General features: G+C 55.6%; 5 protein-coding genes across 5 annotated transcripts; 1 reads left to right on the top strand and 4 right to left on the bottom strand.

Annotated features, from left to right (window-relative positions):
• Nucleotides 1-389: 389 nt before the first annotated feature.
• On the bottom strand, nucleotides 390-3,665 carry HER10_EVM0001507 (platelet-activating factor acetylhydrolase). The gene is made up of 2 exons (XM_035471252.1): nucleotides 2,081-3,665; nucleotides 390-2,007 (listed from the first exon to the last, which is right to left on the bottom strand). The coding sequence occupies exons 1-2, from the start codon at nucleotides 2,410-2,412 to the stop codon at nucleotides 564-566; spliced, it is 1,776 nt and encodes a 591-aa protein (XP_035332171.1). The 5' UTR covers nucleotides 2,413-3,665; the 3' UTR covers nucleotides 390-563.
• Nucleotides 3,666-5,101: 1,436 nt separating this feature from the next.
• HER10_EVM0006142 (uncharacterized protein) lies at nucleotides 5,102-6,799 on the bottom strand (the record flags this gene model as incomplete). The annotated part of the gene is made up of 3 exons (XM_035475736.1): nucleotides 6,580-6,799; nucleotides 5,688-6,512; nucleotides 5,102-5,612 (listed from the first exon to the last, which is right to left on the bottom strand). The coding sequence occupies exons 1-3, from the start codon at nucleotides 6,726-6,728 to the stop codon at nucleotides 5,102-5,104; spliced, it is 1,485 nt and encodes a 494-aa protein (XP_035332731.1). The 5' UTR covers nucleotides 6,729-6,799.
• A 238-nt stretch (nucleotides 6,800-7,037) lies between these two features.
• HER10_EVM0005284 (uncharacterized protein) lies at nucleotides 7,038-9,088 on the bottom strand (the record flags this gene model as incomplete). The annotated part of the gene is made up of 6 exons (XM_035474906.1): nucleotides 7,038-7,118; nucleotides 7,181-7,230; nucleotides 7,300-7,801; nucleotides 7,853-8,524; nucleotides 8,597-8,980; nucleotides 9,023-9,088. The coding sequence occupies 6 exons, from the start codon at nucleotides 9,086-9,088 to the stop codon at nucleotides 7,038-7,040; spliced, it is 1,755 nt and encodes a 584-aa protein (XP_035332602.1).
• A 1,942-nt stretch (nucleotides 9,089-11,030) lies between these two features.
• Nucleotides 11,031-16,964, bottom strand: HER10_EVM0013403 (EXS family protein). The gene is made up of 5 exons (XM_035482763.1): nucleotides 16,678-16,964; nucleotides 14,713-16,601; nucleotides 14,571-14,660; nucleotides 14,222-14,516; nucleotides 11,031-14,167 (listed from the first exon to the last, which is right to left on the bottom strand). Exons 1-5 carry the CDS (start codon nucleotides 16,715-16,717, stop codon nucleotides 13,368-13,370), a joined length of 3,114 nt encoding a protein of 1,037 aa, XP_035333617.1. The 5' UTR covers nucleotides 16,718-16,964; the 3' UTR covers nucleotides 11,031-13,367.
• HER10_EVM0004489 (aminopeptidase I zinc metalloprotease) lies at nucleotides 11,295-13,016 on the top strand (the record flags this gene model as incomplete). Its single annotated transcript, XM_035474131.1, has 1 exon — nucleotides 11,295-13,016. The coding sequence occupies one exon, from the start codon at nucleotides 11,295-11,297 to the stop codon at nucleotides 13,014-13,016; it is 1,722 nt and encodes a 573-aa protein (XP_035332505.1).
• Nucleotides 16,965-18,925: the final 1,961 nt, after the last annotated feature.

Here is an 18,925-nt window from a genome sequence, read left to right as displayed (position 1 = left end):
GCCATGGCGTCGCGCGGTCTTTGACGCCTTCATCTTTGATGACGTGTATGACTTACCAGCCGAGGGCCACAGCGTGGGACACAAACCACACCTACAGCACTTACCACCTTACAATGATTACCACGCGGATGGTCCCGTCATAGGTAATAAGTAAAACAAGCCTCATCGGATCTCCCAATTGCGGAGAAATGATCTCAGATTGTTTGGTAGTTAACGGGAGTTGAAGACATGTGACGACGAGCTAGTGAATTGGACGATCTATCCGTACTGCGGTAGACTTACATGAGTTCCTCGTGCATTTCATCTGCTTCACAACACACGTGCAATTCCACCTTGACGAAGTAACATCTTCAAGAAAAGAGATATATATACTATTCTAATCGTGGTATCTGCGGGTGCTCTTCAAGATGCACTGGATGCTAATTACGCTAATCTCCTAAAAATACAACAATACTACTCTCGTGATGCATTCAACCATCGGACCCCGTGTGATTTATACAACTCGTCACCCCGAACCGAGGTCTCCTTCTCTCCCTCGTCATCGCTCACAAGCGCACACGAAGTCATGACCTTGCCGCAATCTGCGCCGCGCTCGCAACAGCCTGAAGCGGCTCCAACTCATCCTCCATGTCGCGATCCGTCTGCTCCACCCCCGCAACCTGCGCATTCACCCCCGACCCGCTACCTCCACCATTCGTCGCTGTCGTAGCAGTAGCCGCCGTCGAGCCGTCCGCCGGTGGTGGCGCCTCCTCCTCTTCTTCGTCAGGCTGGCCCATGCCAATGACGTCGATCCAGTTCCAGTACTGCACTTTGCCCTCGCACCGCTCAAAGATGACTTTATCGTCCATGACACCGTCATCAGGCCCGTTGTCACCGTCCTCGTCGGTCGAGATACCCAGCTTCCCGGACCCCGTCCCGTCAACGAGGTCACCTATCCACGTCCGCGCCACGGGGACGCCATTTGCGCGCATGAGCTGCAGCTGCGCGCGCAGGTTCAGGCGCAGGGCGCGCTCCGGCTCCTCCGAGTTGAAGATCTTTTTGGTGAGCCAGGGGAAGAGGATACCGAAGTCGGATTGGGATAGATGCGCAGAGGAGCGGACGTAAAAGAAGTTTGGCTCGGGCAGGCTGACGCCGCTGCGGCGGAAGATTTGTGGCGTGATCACTGACGCCGAGGGTTGCGGAGAGAGGACGCGGGCGGTGACGTGGAGGTGGTCTGTCCATTTGTAGAATGCGTCGGACTCGACGGCGAGGATGGCGTTGCCGCCTGGCGCGGTGGACGTGTTTGCGTAGGCTGGGAGAGGCAGGTTGAAGAGGTCTGCGGAGCCGGGGGCGAGCAGCGGGAAGCACCACATGTCGAGGAGCATGGTGACGTTCTTTGGCGTGATTTGTTTGCACAGGGACGAGTCCGGTCGCGGTGTAAATAAGGGCTTCTGTACGTGTGCGAGGGCGGACGACTCGGCGTAGTAGGTCGTCTTGAGGAGCTGGACAATGGAGGCGGAGCCGAAGCTGTGGCCTCCGAAAATGATGCAGCCCGGCTCATGGACGTGGAGCTTGTTCTTGAACTGGGTCAAGCTGGGTGTCGACTTGTTGAGGTTGGACATTGCGAGGCCGAGGTCCATGTTGAGGGTGACCATATGGATCATGCCGAGCTCCCAGAGACGGATGCGTAGCTGGTCTTCACGGGCTTCGTAGATTTCGGGGCGGGCGTCATGGTCTATGCGGACGTAGGGGATCACGCGGCGGGTGTCGCGCATGAAGTACTGATCTTGTTTGCCGGGGATGCGGACAAAGGAGGCCACGGCGCTGCCGTCGCGGTGTTCGGGGCAGATGACGACGATGCCGTGGGAGGCGAGGGAGCCTGCCAGGTGGGAATATGTGTTTCGGTTGCCGCCGAGGCCGTGGGAGAAGATCATTGTCGGCCATCGTCGGTTCGGGGTGTCTGGGTCGAGGATCTCGGCGTTCTTGTGGACGGGAATGGTGGTGTAGTGCAGATGTCGCGGGAGGAATCTGTGGATTTACGTTAGTACAGCACCTTTTGCGCAGGTACTAGAGGAGTGTTCGAGGAAGAGGGGGCACCTACGAGACAATGTCTGCGAGCATGGGACGGATGCCAATGAACTGGGTGTACGCAGAGACATGTTGTCGTTGGGGCGAAGGCAACCAGTTGATGCGCTTGCCGTTGGATTCGGGAACCGCGGGGTAGAAGACGCGGCACTGGACGGTGTGGATGTCTGTTGCGCTGTAGGGGGTCGGACTGGGCGACTCCAACTCGGAGACGGGGATCTCAATGTCGACGGTGCCGACCTTGTGCGGGCCGGTGTAGTCGGGGAAGGACGGCACGGGGCTCATGCGGGAGAAGAAGGACGCGACCTTTTCGGCGGCTGTCGGGGGCGCTTGCGCGGCGGGCGACATGGCTGCTGCGGTGTCGTCTGTCTGTTTGTCTGTCTGTCTGGGTGTTACTTTTCGAGATGCGACTGTCGCTATGGTGATTGCTTTGCGTTGTGTTGCACTCTGCGCGTTGAGCTGTCGGTCTGAGGTGTGGGCGAACGCAAGGGATAAATCGAAGCGCAAGCCGACGTTGGGAGGAATTAGGACGCAGGGAAGAGGGAAAAAAAAACACGGGATCGAGTCCGGGGGTATTCGCAATTAGGTAAAGAACCAAGGTATTCGTAAGTATGGGATTGCGCCGGCAGGGTGAGTGGTTCGTTCAAGGGTTGAAAGAGAAGAGAGTTTCACGTTGAGTCCGAAAAGTTGTTGCTGGTCCTGTGTTCCTGTGTTGCTGTGTGCCCTCTTGCAAGCTCTTACAAGCTTTTTGCGGTCGGATATGCGTGTGTCGCGATGGTGTTTTAAACCAATGTTTCCGTCGATGCAAGTTGGTCCCGTCTTTCAATGCGGTGATCAATGCAAGCCGTCGTCAGCTGAGGTGCTCAGATGTATCCGTCTAGACCGTTGACAGCGTGTACGAATAGCAGGCCAATAACAGGGGTATTATAATAGGGGTGGGAACCGGCGTCTTCTTTATGGATCGATCGAGATGGGATTGCTGTAGCCCGTACTTCGTCGGAAACAGATGAAGCTTCGGCAATATCCGGCGGGAGCTTGTCTAGCACTGATGTATTCCGTCGTGTATTGAGTTTTTTTGCAGCTAAGCAAGCTCTAGAGGATGTATCTGTAACGAGGCGACGAAGAAAAAGGTTGGAAGTTGTGGCCGTGACAGCTGAAGGATTAAAAGTCAAGTAATGTGGATGAGTGGGAGCAGGGCGAATTAGTCGACAGAAGCGCAGTGTCCCGATGGGATTTCGAAACCCGATGACAATTAGCTCGGAGCAGTGTTCCCTGTTGGCAGCCAGCCTCACTCCAAAGTCGACAAGGTACTTGGTAAGCTGGTCCTCCAAAACTTGTCTGTTGTTGATTTCAATGCCGTAATGTTCCTTGCAGAAGAGTTGGAAAAAGTCATTTCAACTTCCAAGGTAAGTGGAAGCCAACAAGTCAAGACAGCGGACAGACCTCCTTTTGAACATGAGAGACGGCACGAACACCACTTCCGTTGAACCTCTAGGAAGAGGCTAGTGGAGAGAGGCAACTAGCAAAGCAGAGAAACCCGACAAAAAGGCTGCTTTCGTCTCTCTGGAACCAATCACGCACTCTGGACCGAGATGGTCTTGTGGCCACTTGCCCGAGGAGGAAACGTCATCCATCTATTCGTACTTTAGCTAAGGTACGGATACCACAGGCGTACCGGTAGGTGTTGAGTCGTGCGAGCTGGAGCTTTGTGCGCCAGAAATTTCTTGCCTCGGTCAGCCAAAACGGCTTAGCAGACAGAAATGAGGCGAAGCTGGGGAAAAGCTCTGGCGTTGGTTCATCGCGTTGCTGCTCTGTGTGTACTGTGTAGTGCGTACTCTGTGGACGAAGCTTCTTCCCACTTGCGGCCATCCCGAGACCGAGATGATCAAGGCACGTACAAGTAGGAACGAGTGGGACGTGAGCAACGGCGGTTCCGGCTCCTTTTCCCGCAGAGTCTACGGAGTATGTATCCATCCATCGAATGAAGAATATTGCTTGGCGGTGCTCTAGTTGCCATTCGTGATTGACGTGTTGTGGCGTGTGTGGTTCCTTTTGGGGCGGCGCATGAACGTTGGGTTCTTATTAATCTCGGTCAGGTATTACTCTCAAGCTTCTTAGGCGCGCATAGACTCGCTGGATTTAAACGTCTCGTCGATCAAAAGTCGCCAACGTCTTATCGCTATCTCGATCGCGATCAGTTTGGGGTTCCCATTCCCAAAAAAAAAATGCGACCACCTTAAGGCTCCATCATGGCGGGGAACAGGGAGGTTCCTTGGTTCTCGAGGTGCGTGATGGACGGCCGAAGCAGCCCAGACTCTTTTGAAGACTTGGCATGGTGAATTTGGTCTGTATCAATCGCATTCTCGAACTAGTGGTCCTCTCCATTGTCGAATTGAATTGGTCGGTGGTCCATTCATTCGAACAAAGTGGATTGTCAGTAACTGTGAAAGACGAGAAAAAGAGAGAAAGCGAAGGTGACAGGGAACCAACGTCATCGTCGGCCCCTGCAGCCTCCGACCCTCCGACCCGCCCCCCTCTGTGTACGTACCTAGGGCATTGGTCTCATGGGCTCCTCGCTTCGGTCCGGATGAGGACCCACTCAGCCCCGTCGAATTTTTTTTTCTTTTTCGGCTCTGCCCCGCCACCGCCAGTCGGCGGCTTCTTCTCTCTACGCGGGCACTCAAGGTCCAGTACACAAACGGGCACCACTCCAAAACACCAGGAACAATTCTTGAATCCTGATTCGAGGCCCCCCAGCATCCAAGATCACCTGATCATCATACGGAAGGGTGGCCGAGTTGGTTATGGCGCCAGGTTAAGGTCAGCTTAACATCTGTTTCCTGGTGGGGCAACCCGCGCGAGTTCGAGTCTCGTCCCTTTCATTTTTGGATTTTTGGATTTTTGACCTTCTAGCATGGTCTATATAAGTCATTTTTAATACAAGAATGGTTTCGGCCAGTGACCATCAGTAAGGTGTGCCAGTACGATCATCCTATGGAGTTCAAGGCGTACGTGGACGGATATCTCGTAGGCATTCTCAAACAGCTCTACGATCCTCCCCAATCACCAAGACAGACTTGCCACTACCCACCTCCGCCTCAACTTCAATCTCAACAAGCACCTCATCCCCAATCAGCCCAGCCGTGACCGTAGTATTAGCCGGCCGAATCCCATGACACTTGAAAGCCCATCCATGGGCCTCTGATACCTCCAAAACGTCCTCTTCTCGCTGAAGCATCACCCTCGTCCGCACCACATCCGCCATGCTTCCCCCCAACCTCTCAAGACTCCCCTCGATAATGTCCAGTGCAGCAACCGCCTGAGCCCGAGCAGAAACTCCTCCAACCACGGCAGCAAGCCCAGGCTGGAGCTCAGGTGGCGGGTTCGCCGTCGTCCCAGACACTCGTATCACACTCCCAAATCTCACGGCACGCGAGTACCCAGCAACGGGCTCCCACTTCCCGCCAGAGCGGAATTCAACCTTCTCCCCCCTAGCAATAGCCTTTTCCACCTCGTCCAACTCGCTCTTCCCCGAAAGGTGATGATGGCTCAAGTCCCCCGAAGCCGTCAAGAACGGCGGTCTCCTGTACTCGTCGCCGCAATCCCCCGGTATATCCTCCAACCCTTCCTGCGCAGCCTCAATCTTTCTCCTGTCTTCTTCATCCAGCGAGAAACCAAACACCGCGAGGTTCGCCTCGGCGTACTTCCCGCTCTCGGAAGTCAACCTCGCCCCAATGATGACTGCTTTTACGACAGGTATATCAAGCACCCAACTCACCGCCACCGCCGCAACAGAAACGTCATGCTTCTTAGCAACATCAGCAACGGCACCCAAAACACGCTGAAAGGCGTCCCAGCCACCCGCGGCGTGTATGAAGCGGAGGTACTTTCGCAGACTCCAATTCATCCCCTCCCCGTCATCCTTAGGCTCCGGCTTGCCAACCCACTTCTCACTCAGAAAGCCTCCAAGTAATGTCCCATACGTCAAGACACCAACCCCGTGCCGCTCACATGCCCTCGCCATCCGGCCCCTCGTCAGCCGGCGATCAATAACGGAGCACGAGACCTGGTTCGTGGCGATTTCGTAGCCAGAGTAAAGAAGCAGCTCCAAATGCGCCGCGTCGACATTGGTAAGTCCTATATGTGCAATTTTCCCCTGTTGTTGCAGAGTGCGCAGGTGAGATAGGTTGTAGAGGTACGTGTCGTCGGTGTAATCCCAAACGTGGTACTGCATCAGCGCGATCTGCTTCTGGCCCATTCTTTCGAGAGCGAGGTCGACTGCTGCCTCTGCTGTCTTGAAGGACTTGTCACCGGTCTCGGCGGGACACCATTTTGTAAAGGCTGTGACGGGGGCGTGGGAGGGTGAAGTATGGTTACGGTGGCCGATGACGAGCTCTGCGGGGCCGTAGTGGTCTGCCATGTCGAAGCCATCGAGTCCAGCTTGGATTCTGCCAAGGATGTCAGTAAGCTTATCCGCTAATGAAATCTGGGAAGCTGCAATAAATTCTCTAGTACAAGGGCTTCATCGCGTCTGCTGCTGCCGCGACGTTAACATCCTGGTCATGCCCGCCGGCGAGTTGCCAGAGGCCGTTGAGGATGCGGGGTATCTCGATGGACCCCGCGATGGTCGTCCGCTCGACTTTTGGCAGCGATTTTGCAGTCATTTTCGTTAGGATCTGTGGCGTACGGATTTAGTTAGGAAGTTGACACAAAAGTATGGTGAGATGAAGTGTTGACATGTTTGAACCAGTCTCAAGGTGAGGGGAAGTTGTTGCTTAACAATAAAGTCTGCCCAACTCTGGCCCCCAAGACGTTTTCATATCACATCTCAAATTCACGACTGTGAGTAAAGTTTAATCAACAATTCTATTGTCAATATCGTATACAGCATCATCTCAAATCCCGTATCTTCTAATGCCCTAGAACTATTCTCCTCCGGTCATAAGTTACAGAACTGAGAGCTGAGCTGAGCTTCACTTCAAGTAATTGCGATCATATCTCTCCGGAAATTGTCCAATGATGTCAGCCAGCACCTGAACCGCCGTATATCTGGACTGTGAATAACAAAGTCAGTCAAGATCATATGACTAGCGTTCCTCCCTGAGTGAGGACTTACGCTGGTTCGGCACTGGGAAATGGCCATGCCGGCAAAGTAGAGATTCGAATCTGTTCAAACTCAAGTTAGCATCACGATACCCAAACACCAACACAAGAATAGAGAGCAAATATACTCACGCCCAGAAAATGTCGTAAGCCCAGGAACCTCCCCCTCCTCATCCACCCCAAAAGCACTCACATTCACCAACTTGCCCGCCGTCTCCTCATCAACGAACCCGCTCCCCTTCCACCTGGCAGGCAAATCCACAACCTCATACCCAGTCGCCAGCACCACCCCGTCCGCCTCAACAACCCTCTCGTTCCCCGTCTCCCTATCCCTCACCACGACACCCTCCTCCACGAACCCAACAGCATCGCCCCTCGCAATCTGAATCCGCCCGCCAAACACGAGATCAAACGTCCCCGGCTGATCAACATAGAACGAGCTGCCTCGCTCCTCAAACACCTTGGTCATCAGACACGTATCCCGCTCAACAGCGTACCCCAGCCCCTCGAGCGCCAGACTCCTATCCTCCGCCCTCGCGATCGCCATCCCGATCGCCCCGCGCGCCATGTCCCGCATCATCCCGACCGGCAGCGACTCCTGCAGGAAATCCGCCGTGTCGACGGGTATGTCGCCCTGGTACCGTATCATGAGGATCGGCGCCACCGTCGCGAAGTCGAGGAGCACCGTCGGGCTGCGCTGGAGGATCGTCACGCTCTTGACGTCCGGGTCTGAGGCTAGGTTGCCAGCGACGTCGTGCGCAGAGTTGCCTACCCCGACTATAAGGACGCGTTTGCCCTTGTAGTCTGTCGGGTTGCGGTACTCTGCCGTATGCTGCACCGGTCCCGTGAAGAGTTCCCTGCCTTTTAGCTTCGGGACGCGGGGGTTATCGTTGCCGACGAGAAAGCCGTTGGCGAGGAGTATATTCTTCGCCTTGAGCTTCATTTCCTTCCCCGTCTTCACGTCCTTGAGCTGCACCGTCCAGATCTTCTCTGCCTCGCTCCAGGTGTTTTTCAAAACGGCAACCCCGCCGAAGAAAGGCAGCCCTAGCTCCTCAACCGCTGAAGAAAAGTACCGCGTGAGATCCGTACCCTTGAGATACTTGGGATACCCCTCGGGCACCGGGAACCGCGGCAGCTGAATCATGAAAGCCGGGTGGTGAAGTGTGACGTTCTCGTAGCGTTTCGTGGACCAGTTCCCGCCAGCCTGCGGCTCAGCGTCGAATACGGCTACGTTGGCGCCCGCGGCGTCGAGCTGGATTGCGTTGGCGATGCCGGTGCAGCTGCCGCCTACGATAATGGCGTCCAAGACTGCGTTGCCGCCGAGGCGGGGGAGACCTTGTGCATGGGGGTTGCCGCGCTGAGAGGGTTCGATGAGGGATGGGCTTGTTCGCGGGAGAGTACCAAACGGTTTCTCGTCGAGTTCGACTACGGCTGTCGTCAGGACGCAGATCTGCCAGCCTTTGGTATCCGGCCCGGGGATGAGTTTGGCGAGGCCGATGCATTTCGACGCCGGAGCTTCGGTGCGGAAAGTAAACGGCACGTCTAGCGTTGCGAACACGGGGCCAAGACGTGCCCATACGGCGTCCATATCCATGTCTTCATCCTTGTCACTGGAGAAGGCCGAGGGACGACGCGTCTTGGAGAGAGTCTTCCACGCTGCGACGACATCGTCCCTTGTATGGATCGTTCGCTTGTCAAAGGTGAGAGTCAAGTGGTCTCTCCAGAAGCACTTTTCGGCAAAGAGCTTTCCAAAGGCGTCCCAGTCGCCCTCGCGGATGGCGGAGGAGAAGCTGTTGAGGAAGGAAGCTGCTTCCTTTGCGGCGTTGATGTTTTCTTCGCCGTCGAGGGGAGGGACTGTGGGGATGTGGGAGGGGAGAGTGCGGACTGGGACGCGGGTTCGCTGCTTTGTCTTTGTCGTCATTGCTGCTAAGGAATATTTTGCAAGTCTGAAAATGTGTAAGTTTGTATAGTGAGTAGGCAGGCTTAATTTGTGGTTGAGACTCGTGTAAGTCTGTCTTCGGATTCTTCAAGAGCGGGAGATGGAAGCACCTTTTATCGTTTCTCAGCAAGACATAGAGTCCAGGGAACTATGCCCTCACAGTTGTCATGCCATCCAAAGCTTTCTGAAGTAAGACTTCCATGATGAGGAACCGAGGGGTGTTGTGGTCGTCAGATTGGAGAACAGACAAAGCCACGGGCGTTTGGTGGCTTCCTCTTACATGTCGATCCCCTCCATACGGAAATATCGGAGGTATCACAAGAATCTTACACGCAGCGGCCCTGCGAGCCATTAGCGTGGCGGGGAAATGGGGTTGGTGGTTCGAAGCTCCTACGGGTTGCCCGATTCGGAAACAGGGACGTATCATGTTTGAATTTGGTATTTGTGTGTACCTTTTCCAAGGTAGGGTGTGTAAGAGATGACTGCCGCTGGCATAGTCTAGGTAGATGGACGCCAAGCGCTCATCATCCATGGCCGTGGAAAGACTTCTAGAAAGAAAGTCGTGAGGGATCGGGACCGTCCTGGAATACGAGTGCGGGTTAGCGCAAGTGAATGAACGGTAACGCTGCAGGGGGCCGATCCGGAGATATCCACAAGCCCCGCTCCGCCGCCCGGCCTCCGGTGCCCCCGCCCGCATTTCTCAGTGCGATTGAGCCAATCGCCTCCAACACCTTTCCTTGGCTCGTATTGCCGTCCGAGTCTGTGGTGCCGGGCCGGATTCTCAAAGTCCCTCCTGATGCCCACAGCTCTACGCACCACCATTCACGCAATACACCTTGTAAGATGAGGACGGGAACAACCGGTAACTCGAATGGAGATAACATCCAGGTACTTTACCTTACTAAAGGATGTCCTTTGTCATCAGATAGTACCTCATAGGATAGCGGCATCATTCCTGTAGTATCAAAGTTAACACGCTGCTCGGATACTATTTTGCCTCCACCTTAGATGGTGGCCTTCGTCTAGTCAGGTGCGGACTTAACATGGAGGAACCGTGAGTGACAAGAAGGCAAGTAAGAGATTTCGGAAGATGAATAATACATCGATCTGCCTTGCGTTTGCTAATTTCAGGAGTAGTATTGTGTGTCTACATATGACCAATTGCTTAAATCACCACGGTTGAGGCCACGGTGCTAGATGTGAGCGATGGCAAACAGCTGTTGGTATAATTCACCTTCAATTATGGCAAGCTAAAGAAAGCATGTCAATTCAAGTGCTATATGAGTACTAAACTGTTCAATTCAAATTGTATTCTCGTACTGATTATTCTTAAAGGGTTGATTTTCTTCGATAATAAGGTACTTTGACTAATGGCCTCAACGTGAGGTCTTGTAGCTTTATCAGCCGTGGCCAGCCAGGTACTCACTTAACGAGACTTGAAAACATTGCATGTTGCTTTAGTAAGGTGGGAGTATTAACTTCAATCAAGGTTGATCACAGTTGTCCACCTTGAGGCACTGCGTTTACTAAGTAGGCCCATCACCTTGGGAACTTGAACTCAAATGACGCCATTGTAAGCCAAATTGCGCAGATTCACTATCGTGACTTAGCTAAGCATCTTACCTCAGCAGCGGTGCAGTGACCTGCTTAAACTGGCCAAGCTCTGCCCCATGCCCCCCTCATTGGGCCCCATGGCAACGGATTCAACGCTGTGCGATAAGCACCTCTTTTGTCTGCTTAGGTAAGATATGAGAAGGCGATAAGACAACGACCCCAGACATGTCGGCCCGTATCGGCGTAGGCTCATTCGCCGGAGCCAATCGAAGCTTCCGGCGGGTCGCAGATCCGCTCGGTTCCAGCTGCCCCGTGCCTCTTCGTTCCTGCGCCTGCCATGTTGTGCCTGTGACCGACTCGGACGGGAAGCTCCAGCTGAGGTGTCTTCAACCGCCAACCTCTACGATTCCCACTCCGCCTCTTCCTACCTTGTCACCTTGTTTGTCTGACCTTGACTCTTCTACTCTCTTCTCTACGACATCCACCGCGCATTTATCCTCCACAGCATCGCGCAACCTTACCCATTCCAATTCTCAGGCAGCGCGCATCGCATTGAGGGTCAATGAACCGCTTCCTCATCTCCAACTCAAACACCACCGTTCAAGCAACCCACCCCCTCGACGCCTCGCCCGCCATGACCAAACACACTCCCGACTCCCTTCGCTCCCGCGTCTCTTCCCTCTCTCTCCGCCTTCAGGCAATGGAGCACGCCGAAGCTCTCTCGCGCTCTCAATCCCCCGCGCCCTCCATGTCCGCCTCCACCACCGCCGCCGCCGCCCCGGGCCCGGCCTCGAAGCACTTCCTCCTCGCCGACATGAACGGCCGCCCAGCCTCCCAGAACCCCGTCTGCGAGTCCTGCTGGAATACCCTCCGCTACAGCGAGGTCCGCCAGACCGTTCGCGCCGCCAACCCGGCCGCCTGCAAGCTCTGCGCCGTTGCCGCCAGTAAACCAGAGGCCTACACCCAGCCCTTTGTCGACTTCCTGTCTGAGAACCCCACAATCTTCCACGCCGTCTCCTACTTCAAGGACAAGCTCGCTGCCGCAGGATATACTGAGCTTCCCGCCCGCGAAAGCTGGACCTCCAAGGTCCAGCCCGGAGGCAAATACTGGACCACCCGCAATGGTTCTGCTCTTATCGCCTTCTCCGTCGGCGAGTCCTACAAGCCCGGCAACGGTGTCGCCATGATCGCCGGCCACATCGACGCCCTCACCGCCAAGCTCAAGCCTGTCAGCTCCAAGCCCACCCGTGCCGGATACCATCAGCTCGGCGTCGCCCCCTACGCTGGTGCCCTCAACCAGACCTGGTGGGACCGAGACCTCTCCATCGGTGGCCGTGTTATCGTCCGCGATCCCGAGACCAACAAGACGTCTACCAAGCTCGTCCGCCTCGACTGGCCCATCGCCCGCATCCCCACCCTCGCACCCCACTTCGGCGTCGGCATGATGGGCCAAAACAACCCGGAGACCCAGGCCGTCCCCATTATCGGCCTCGACTCTTCAGACCCGGACGCCGCCTCCGCCACCCCTGTCGAACCCCTCGGCCCCAAGGGCGCCTTCGTCAACACCCAGCCCCCCAAGCTCGTCAAGCTCGTCTCCAAGGAGCTTGGCCTCGCCTCCCCTACCGAAATCGTGAACTGGGAACTCGAACTCTACGACTCCCAGCCCGCGCAGACGGGTGGTCTCGACCGCGAATTCATCTTTGGCGGCCGCATCGACGACAAGGTTTGCTCCTGGGCCGCCCTCACCGGTCTCCTCGCAGCCGACTCGGACCCCAAAGACGGCATAATCAAGCTCGTGGCCCTCTTCGACGACGAGGAAATCGGATCCCTCCTCCGCCAGGGCGCCCGAGGCAACTTCCTCCCCCTCACCATCGAGCGCGCCGTCGAGGCCCTGAGCGAACATGCCGACGTCGCTTTCGGTTCAAACGTCATTGGCCAGACCTTTGCCTCCTCCTTCCTCCTGTCTGCGGACGTAACCCACGCAGGAAACCCCAACTTCCTGGGTCTGTACCTGGACGAGCACATCCCCAAGCTCAACGTTGGTATCGCCATCTGCGGCGACAGCAACGGCCACATGACCACCGACGCCGTCTCCACGGCCATCCTACAGCGTGTTGGCGAGCTGAGCGGGTCCGCGACGCAGACGTTCCAGATCCGCAACGATACCCGCAGCGGTGGCACTGTTGGACCCATGCTCAGCTCCGCCATGGGTGTTAGGGCTGCGGATGCGGGATTGCCGCAGTTGAGCATGCACTCCATCCGCGCCACGACGGGTGCGCTGGACCCTGGTTTGGGCGTCAAGTTCTTCAAGGGGTTCTTGGATCTCTTTGAGAAGGTTGACGCGGAGTGGCAGTAATTGTTCATGGGTAAACCAAGATGGCACGGAGTAGAGGTGAACGTATATAAGTACTCTAGATATTTGGTAGGCGAGGAGTAGGAGTGAGGTTGTTCAAGCGCGGCGTACTGCGTGGGTGTCACCGTAGAGAAGCACGAAGTTACGATTGCTTGTAGATTTATACAATATGTACCAGCACAAATTAGACGCATCATTTTGGTTACGTTCCAAGTCAATATTCACGCAACCACTTCTTAAGACAGTGTTTGTTCTTCCCATTGTTCAAACAAGAATGCTAATGCGAATTAATAATGCTCCAATGTCTGCTCATTAGTCGTAAGCAGACCCTACGCCGAGACCCTACACCAACTCCTAATTATGATGAATCGACCGTCCCCCACGATCACGCACAAGACCATTCACCTGCCTTATCTCCATCGAATCCGCCTCCGACCCACCAGACCGGATCCCTTCCTCGTCGTCGTCAGAAGCAGACCCCTCGTCGTCGTCATCGCTCGCCATCCCGCCCGCCTCTTCCAGCTGCTCCGTCTCCGCGTCGACGGGTTTCCTTCTCTTTTCGAAGTCCTGCCTGTGCGCCTCAGCGATGATTTTGGAGAAGCTGCGCTGGATGGGCGTGATGCCGGACATGACTCTCTGTCTGAGGGTGCCGGATTCCTCGGCGCGGGGGTCGGATGACGCCGCTGGTCTGGCGGTGGTCGTTGCGGATGTGGTAGTAGGGCCGCCGCCGGTAGAAGCAGCGGATGCTACTGCGGCCTCGCTGGTCGTTTCTTCTGGTACCTTGCCATCTTTACCAGCGTCACTTTCAATCGAAGACCGAGGCGCGACGAGGGGTTCGATGCGATACGGGAGGGGGACGTCGCGGGAGGCCTTGTATTGCGCGACGTTGGCGCAGTGTTCGTTTTCGACGCGGAAGAGAGTCCACATGCCGCGGCGGGAGACCTCGGCCAGGGCGACGAGGAAGGAGACGATGGTGGAGTGCTGTGTGTCGTGGGTGAAGATTGCGTAAAAGATCCAGGCGAAGCGGAGGATTGGGTCGGTGACCATGATGAAGTAGTAGGGCCAGCGTTTCTTGAGGGCCGTGATGTCGCGGAGGAGCCAGTGCCGGGATTGGGGTTGAAGGAGGGAGAAGTCCATGAAGAGGTCCCAGATTGCTGGGATTGGGTCAGTATTCCACTGGTAATGGGATGATGAAAAGGAGGGCTTACATGTGTAGATTGCGTTGATGGAGGAAAAGGTGATGAACATTGCGAGGTTGCCGTGGGTGTTGTTGATGCGGTACATGGAGAGGGAGACGGCGGCCATGATCGACATTGTGTACTTGCCGCCGTTGACGAGGTGAGGGAAGATGTTCCTCGTGTCCTTGTAACGACGCAGACATTGTAGGAAACGCCAGATGGGAGGCAGGGCGCCTAGGAAGCCGAGCAGTCGGGAGTGGCTGGAGTTACACTGGGCCGGGTTCTCCCAAGCGTTGGCGTATATACAGAAGAACAGTTCGACGTTCTGATAAAAGGTCAGTCGAGAATATCAAGGGGGAACAGAGGAATAAAAACTTACACACATGGCGTACGTCAAGGAACAGTAAATATCGCCGAGGAAGAAGTCTCGGAACTCGACTGGGTACAGACCAGCCAGCAATAGGCGCCACTACGTATATGATTAGATTATACCTGTAGCAGAGAGGAGGTAAAAAACTTACATGAGCGTAGGCGAACCACCTTCGACTCCTTGCCATGAAAATAGGCGCCGGGAGGAAGATGATGAACACGGAAATAGCAATCAGGACTACGGGATAGTATTCATACACCTCGTTCGTCCCGTACTCACTAAAGTTGAGCCATATGAACACTCCAAAGATGAAGGTGAACAAGCTAGGGAACTCGGCTAGCTGCCGCCAGTCGAGATTATGCCGGGTATCGAATTCGAAAATAAAGGGGTAGTTGATCTTGTTCCGCGTCCAGATGGCACAGTTGAGACAGAACATGCAGAACAGAAGCAGCATCAAGAAGTACCCGCCGTAGATCTGCAAGAGGTAGCTGGTGCGTGACCGTACCTCGGGATCCTTGTCGAACAGCAGCTGGCCGCCAAAGACGGCGCCCTGGATGGCGAAAACCAGTCCAGTACCAAGGAGGATTCCGCAGCGGAATGCACTCCCAGACTCGTCTCCCGGTCTGCGACTCAGACTTCGCAACTTGCCAGCCGCGAGTTTGTGGTTGCCACGCTCAAAGTACCGAGCATATAAGTCTTCCACCGCCTTGATATGGCCGTCCACAGCGTCACTGTTGACGAACCACGACTTGCTGACTTTTTCGTTCATGTAGCGGTACTGGGGCCGGGCGTTGACAGCCTTGTCGTACTTTTTGTTCAGCTTGCGGAACGCAGTCCGATTCAGGAGAGCGTAGGACTTGAGCAGTTCGAGGCCGCGGTAGAACTCTTGCAGAGCGAGCTTGAGCTTGCGTTTGGCGGTTCGGTACGGGACGTCATGTTCGTGGGGTCGTCGGATGTAGTCCCGTCCTGCGTCGCCGCCTTTCGGGCGCATGACTGGGGTCTGGGCCATTTTCGACAGTGCCTTGGAATTTGGCCCCGGGCGGAAGATCTTGGACTTTACAGGATCGATCCAGCCGAGGGGGCCCTTTTGGGGACCGTCCGAGTCGCCGTGTCCGCCGTTGAGGAAGTCGATCTCTGCCTGTTGCTTCTGGACATGCAGCTCTTGGGTCCGCCGGTTTCTCATTTCGTGCAGTTGGTCCTTAAGCAAACTCAGACGTTCTCCGGCCTGGTCCTCCTTCAACTTGTAGAATGCCTCGACCTTTTCCAGCTCAGAGTCCAAAAAGTCAAAGAATTCCTTCTCCTTCTGCCGGACTAGGTCGATAGCCAGCCCTTGGAGCCCGTACTCTGGGTTCGTCCCTGATCGGTTCAGAGGTGACGCGTTTGAGAACAGGCGCCTGAGACCACCTCTCGGCGAAGCATTATAGGCAGATCCAATTGTCGCAGAGTGGGGGAGCCGTAGCGATGAAGGCGTGTTCTCGTGCTCGGTCGGGGGCGGGCCAGAAGAGCGAGGGGCATCCGCAATCATGGAGGCGCTTCTCTGCAGTACCTGGCGGGTGGGCTGGTCGTCCTGGGCAGAAGCGGGCTGCGGGCTGGCATCACTCTGGTGAGAAGGCACGCGCATTGCCGGCCCGGGCAGCTCAAAAGTTGCCTTGCGGTCCAAGGGGGCTCCGGTATCATGATTCGGCGGCGTGTGAACGAAGCTCCCGTACTGTAAATCGGTCGACCCGTTGTTCAACCCCTGACGTTCGTGGCTGGTGGAAACGGGAATCGCTCGTGCTGGTGTCGCGGGCTTTTGTCGTGCTGAGCCGACCGGGGCCGGGCTGTGGCGGAGCGAGGTCCGCTCGTCGGGATTTCCGCCTCGCGAGTGTCCATGTTTCTGGCTATTGAATGGCGAATGGCTGTGGAAGAAGTTGGCGGCGATGCGGTTCTCGCTCTTGCTGGCGTTGTTTTGGGGGCTACCGTTGGCGCGATTGATGGCACGGGAGACGGCCTTGACGTACTTCTTGCCGGCCTTGTAGTTGAGGTACTTGATGCGCCATTCTATGTGAGATAATTGTCAGTCAGAGTAGAAGGATAGCAGAGAAGCCATTCGCAGAGAGACAAGGGCGGCGCGCACCTGGTACGAGGTCTTGCTCGAGCTCCTTTGCAAACTTCATGACGTAGTGGCGCCCGTTGCGCAGCGCGGCCTAAGTAAAAGGTACAGGAAAACAGCGTTTACCGAACGAATGGAAGAGGCAACGCCATGTAAACTCTATGAGGTGTATTGAAGTAAGAGCATGTGTGTATTCCAGGGTACTGTCGAGAGATTCCAACGAGTCGAGTCGCACCGCCTCGTTCCCAGCTTGGCCCTTGTTTTTGTCGACGGGAAACGGGGGAATTTCAAGGTGTTTGGTTTTAGTCTTGTTTTTTCTTCGAGGTGCGCGCTTGGACGAAGCGTTCGCCTGCAACTTTTGGGCAGCCAAGCTTTTCGTTCCATTGCTTTTCAGTGCTTGCAGCTGCCAATTGCCCCCCCCGCCTTTTCTTTCGTCTGGTGTTCCGTTCCCTCAACTCTCATGTCTTATCGTTATCTGATTACCCGACTGAGTCCCAAACTGTCGATACCAGCAACGGCTGTCGCCAATCGCAGTCCAGTGTTACAGCACGTCTTCGCTATGACTGCCGACACCCGGCGCCGAAGGTCGCTGTATCCCGGGCTCAAGTGTTACCTAATGGTACCTGACAACGCCCATACCAGGCGACGGGAAGGTAAACTCAATTGACAAGTCCCAAAAACGGTGTTGCTTATGTCAGCTCGGAAAACGCGCCCCGAACGGTACGGAATACTTCCACTTGGCACTTGCCCTGTAAGTTCCGTGTAACTGCCATTGCTTTTCTTCGCTGCATCTTGTGATCCCTTCATCTTGACGTTTGACCACCCTTCTCAACCTCCCTGACTACTTTCCGTCAATATGCTGTCACAATGGGCTCAGCGGTCGAGGAACCCATAGCTCTATGGGGTTTCCTCGAACTTCCCACTTCATGCCACCCAACAAGACCCATCTTGCACTTACGGACTGTCTCGTCCAGAGAGCACCATCCTCAGACGTCGAGTCAGAGTTCAAGGGGTTCATCCGACCTCAGCAATGCATCTTTCAGGGTCCTGAACTGTCACGCTACCATCGCCATCTGGCACTGCCCTTCCCTGGTCACATCCTGGCTCAATCTGGCTCGGGATAAACGGCCTGCTGATATGTGACTTGCGCTGCAACCAACTAGCAGACAAGGGCCAGCCGCCTGCATACATGATGCATCCATGACCCAGTCACGCCAGCAGTTTCCTAGACGCTCTGGCTCCAGAGACATTGCCTGAATGGCCTCATGCGAGTCCACAGCTGTGTCAAGCTGCCTGTTGATCACCAATGGACTTTCTTTTCCAGACACAAAGCATGGACACATGTTAACGACGGGGAGACGGCGAGGAGCTACAGCTCAACTCCCCATGCAGTTTTCACGATACGACGCCGTCAGTCGCCTGAAGAAGGGCAGGCTAACCATAAACCGAGACTTGGCCCTTTCCAACATGTAGACTTCCAACAAGCACTCAATACGGCCTGCCCATCGCCAACTTGCAGCAAACCAATGCACGGGTCGTTGGGCCGTCTCGACCCATTCGATTCTCTGGGCGCTTTCTACCCCCAGTGGTCTCCAGTGCGCTCCACGCATGTCGACGCGGCCGGGCGGAGCTGTCGTCAAGGATAAACCTCGATGCCCTGCACTTCACCACATCGGGCAGCCCGTCGACCGGGCGGCCCTCCCCCAGTTCCCCGGGGCAAGGCAGCCTGAGCCTAGGTCCCTAGGACTCAGGAGGCCAAGGCCACAGAGTTGTGTCGAGAGAACATGGGAAGTCGACGGATAGTAAGGAGAAAAGAACGCCGTCGACGGGAGCCGGGCCAATAGTCGATTCCTTCGAACGCCTTCGAGACCACCATGGGCAGGGCCGAGCCTTTCAACGGTCTTGCGGCGGCTCCTCATCAACTACCTACTTCAGTGGTGTATTCACACATCTATATCCGCATGTGCCAACGGCGAGGTGGCAATCACAGCTTGACGCCATGCAGCCTGCACATGCAACGGGCGTGATCTCACCAGAGGTATTGGCTTCCAATTTGCAGCTGTACGCAAGACCGTTGCCCTTTGAACTCGCTTAGATCCAGGAATGTCGAGGGCGGGAAACCATGCGACTTCTATCCGCGAGACACACACATACACACGGCTGTGTCATGCTCACGAGGCGCGGGATCACACAGGCCGAACCAAGACAATTCTTGCCTGTTTCGGCGCCTCATTCCCGGGCAAAATTGTCACATTCGCCGACGAGCATCACT

This window comes from Colletotrichum scovillei (assembly GCF_011075155.1).
Source record: "Colletotrichum scovillei strain TJNH1 chromosome Unknown Contig00006, whole genome shotgun sequence".
Taxonomy (NCBI): Eukaryota; Fungi; Ascomycota; class Sordariomycetes; order Glomerellales; family Glomerellaceae; genus Colletotrichum; species Colletotrichum scovillei.
This window is presented reverse-complemented; position numbering and strand designations above follow the sequence as displayed.

What these genes read in the sequence shown, in the direction of transcription:
- HER10_EVM0001507 (XM_035471252.1), bottom strand. Translation starts at nt 2,412, where the DNA reads ATGTCGCCCGCCGCGCAAGCGCCCCCGACAGCCGCCGAAAAGGTCGCG. An exon ending in ATGCTCGCAGACATTGTCTC is followed by an intron (nt 2,008 to 2,080) that starts GTAGGTGCCCCC and finishes GTAAATCCACAG; the next exon opens with ATTCCTCCCGCGACATCTGC.
- HER10_EVM0013403 (XM_035482763.1), bottom strand. Translation starts at nt 16,717, where the DNA reads ATGAAGTTTGCAAAGGAGCTCGAGCAAGACCTCGTACCAG. An exon ending in GGTGGTTCGCCTACGCTCAT is followed by an intron (nt 14,661 to 14,712) that starts GTAAGTTTTTTA and finishes TCATATACGTAG; the next exon opens with TGGCGCCTATTGCTGGCTGG. An exon ending in CATCAACGCAATCTACACAT is followed by an intron (nt 14,168 to 14,221) that starts GTAAGCCCTCCT and finishes ACCCAATCCCAG; the next exon opens with CAATCTGGGACCTCTTCATG.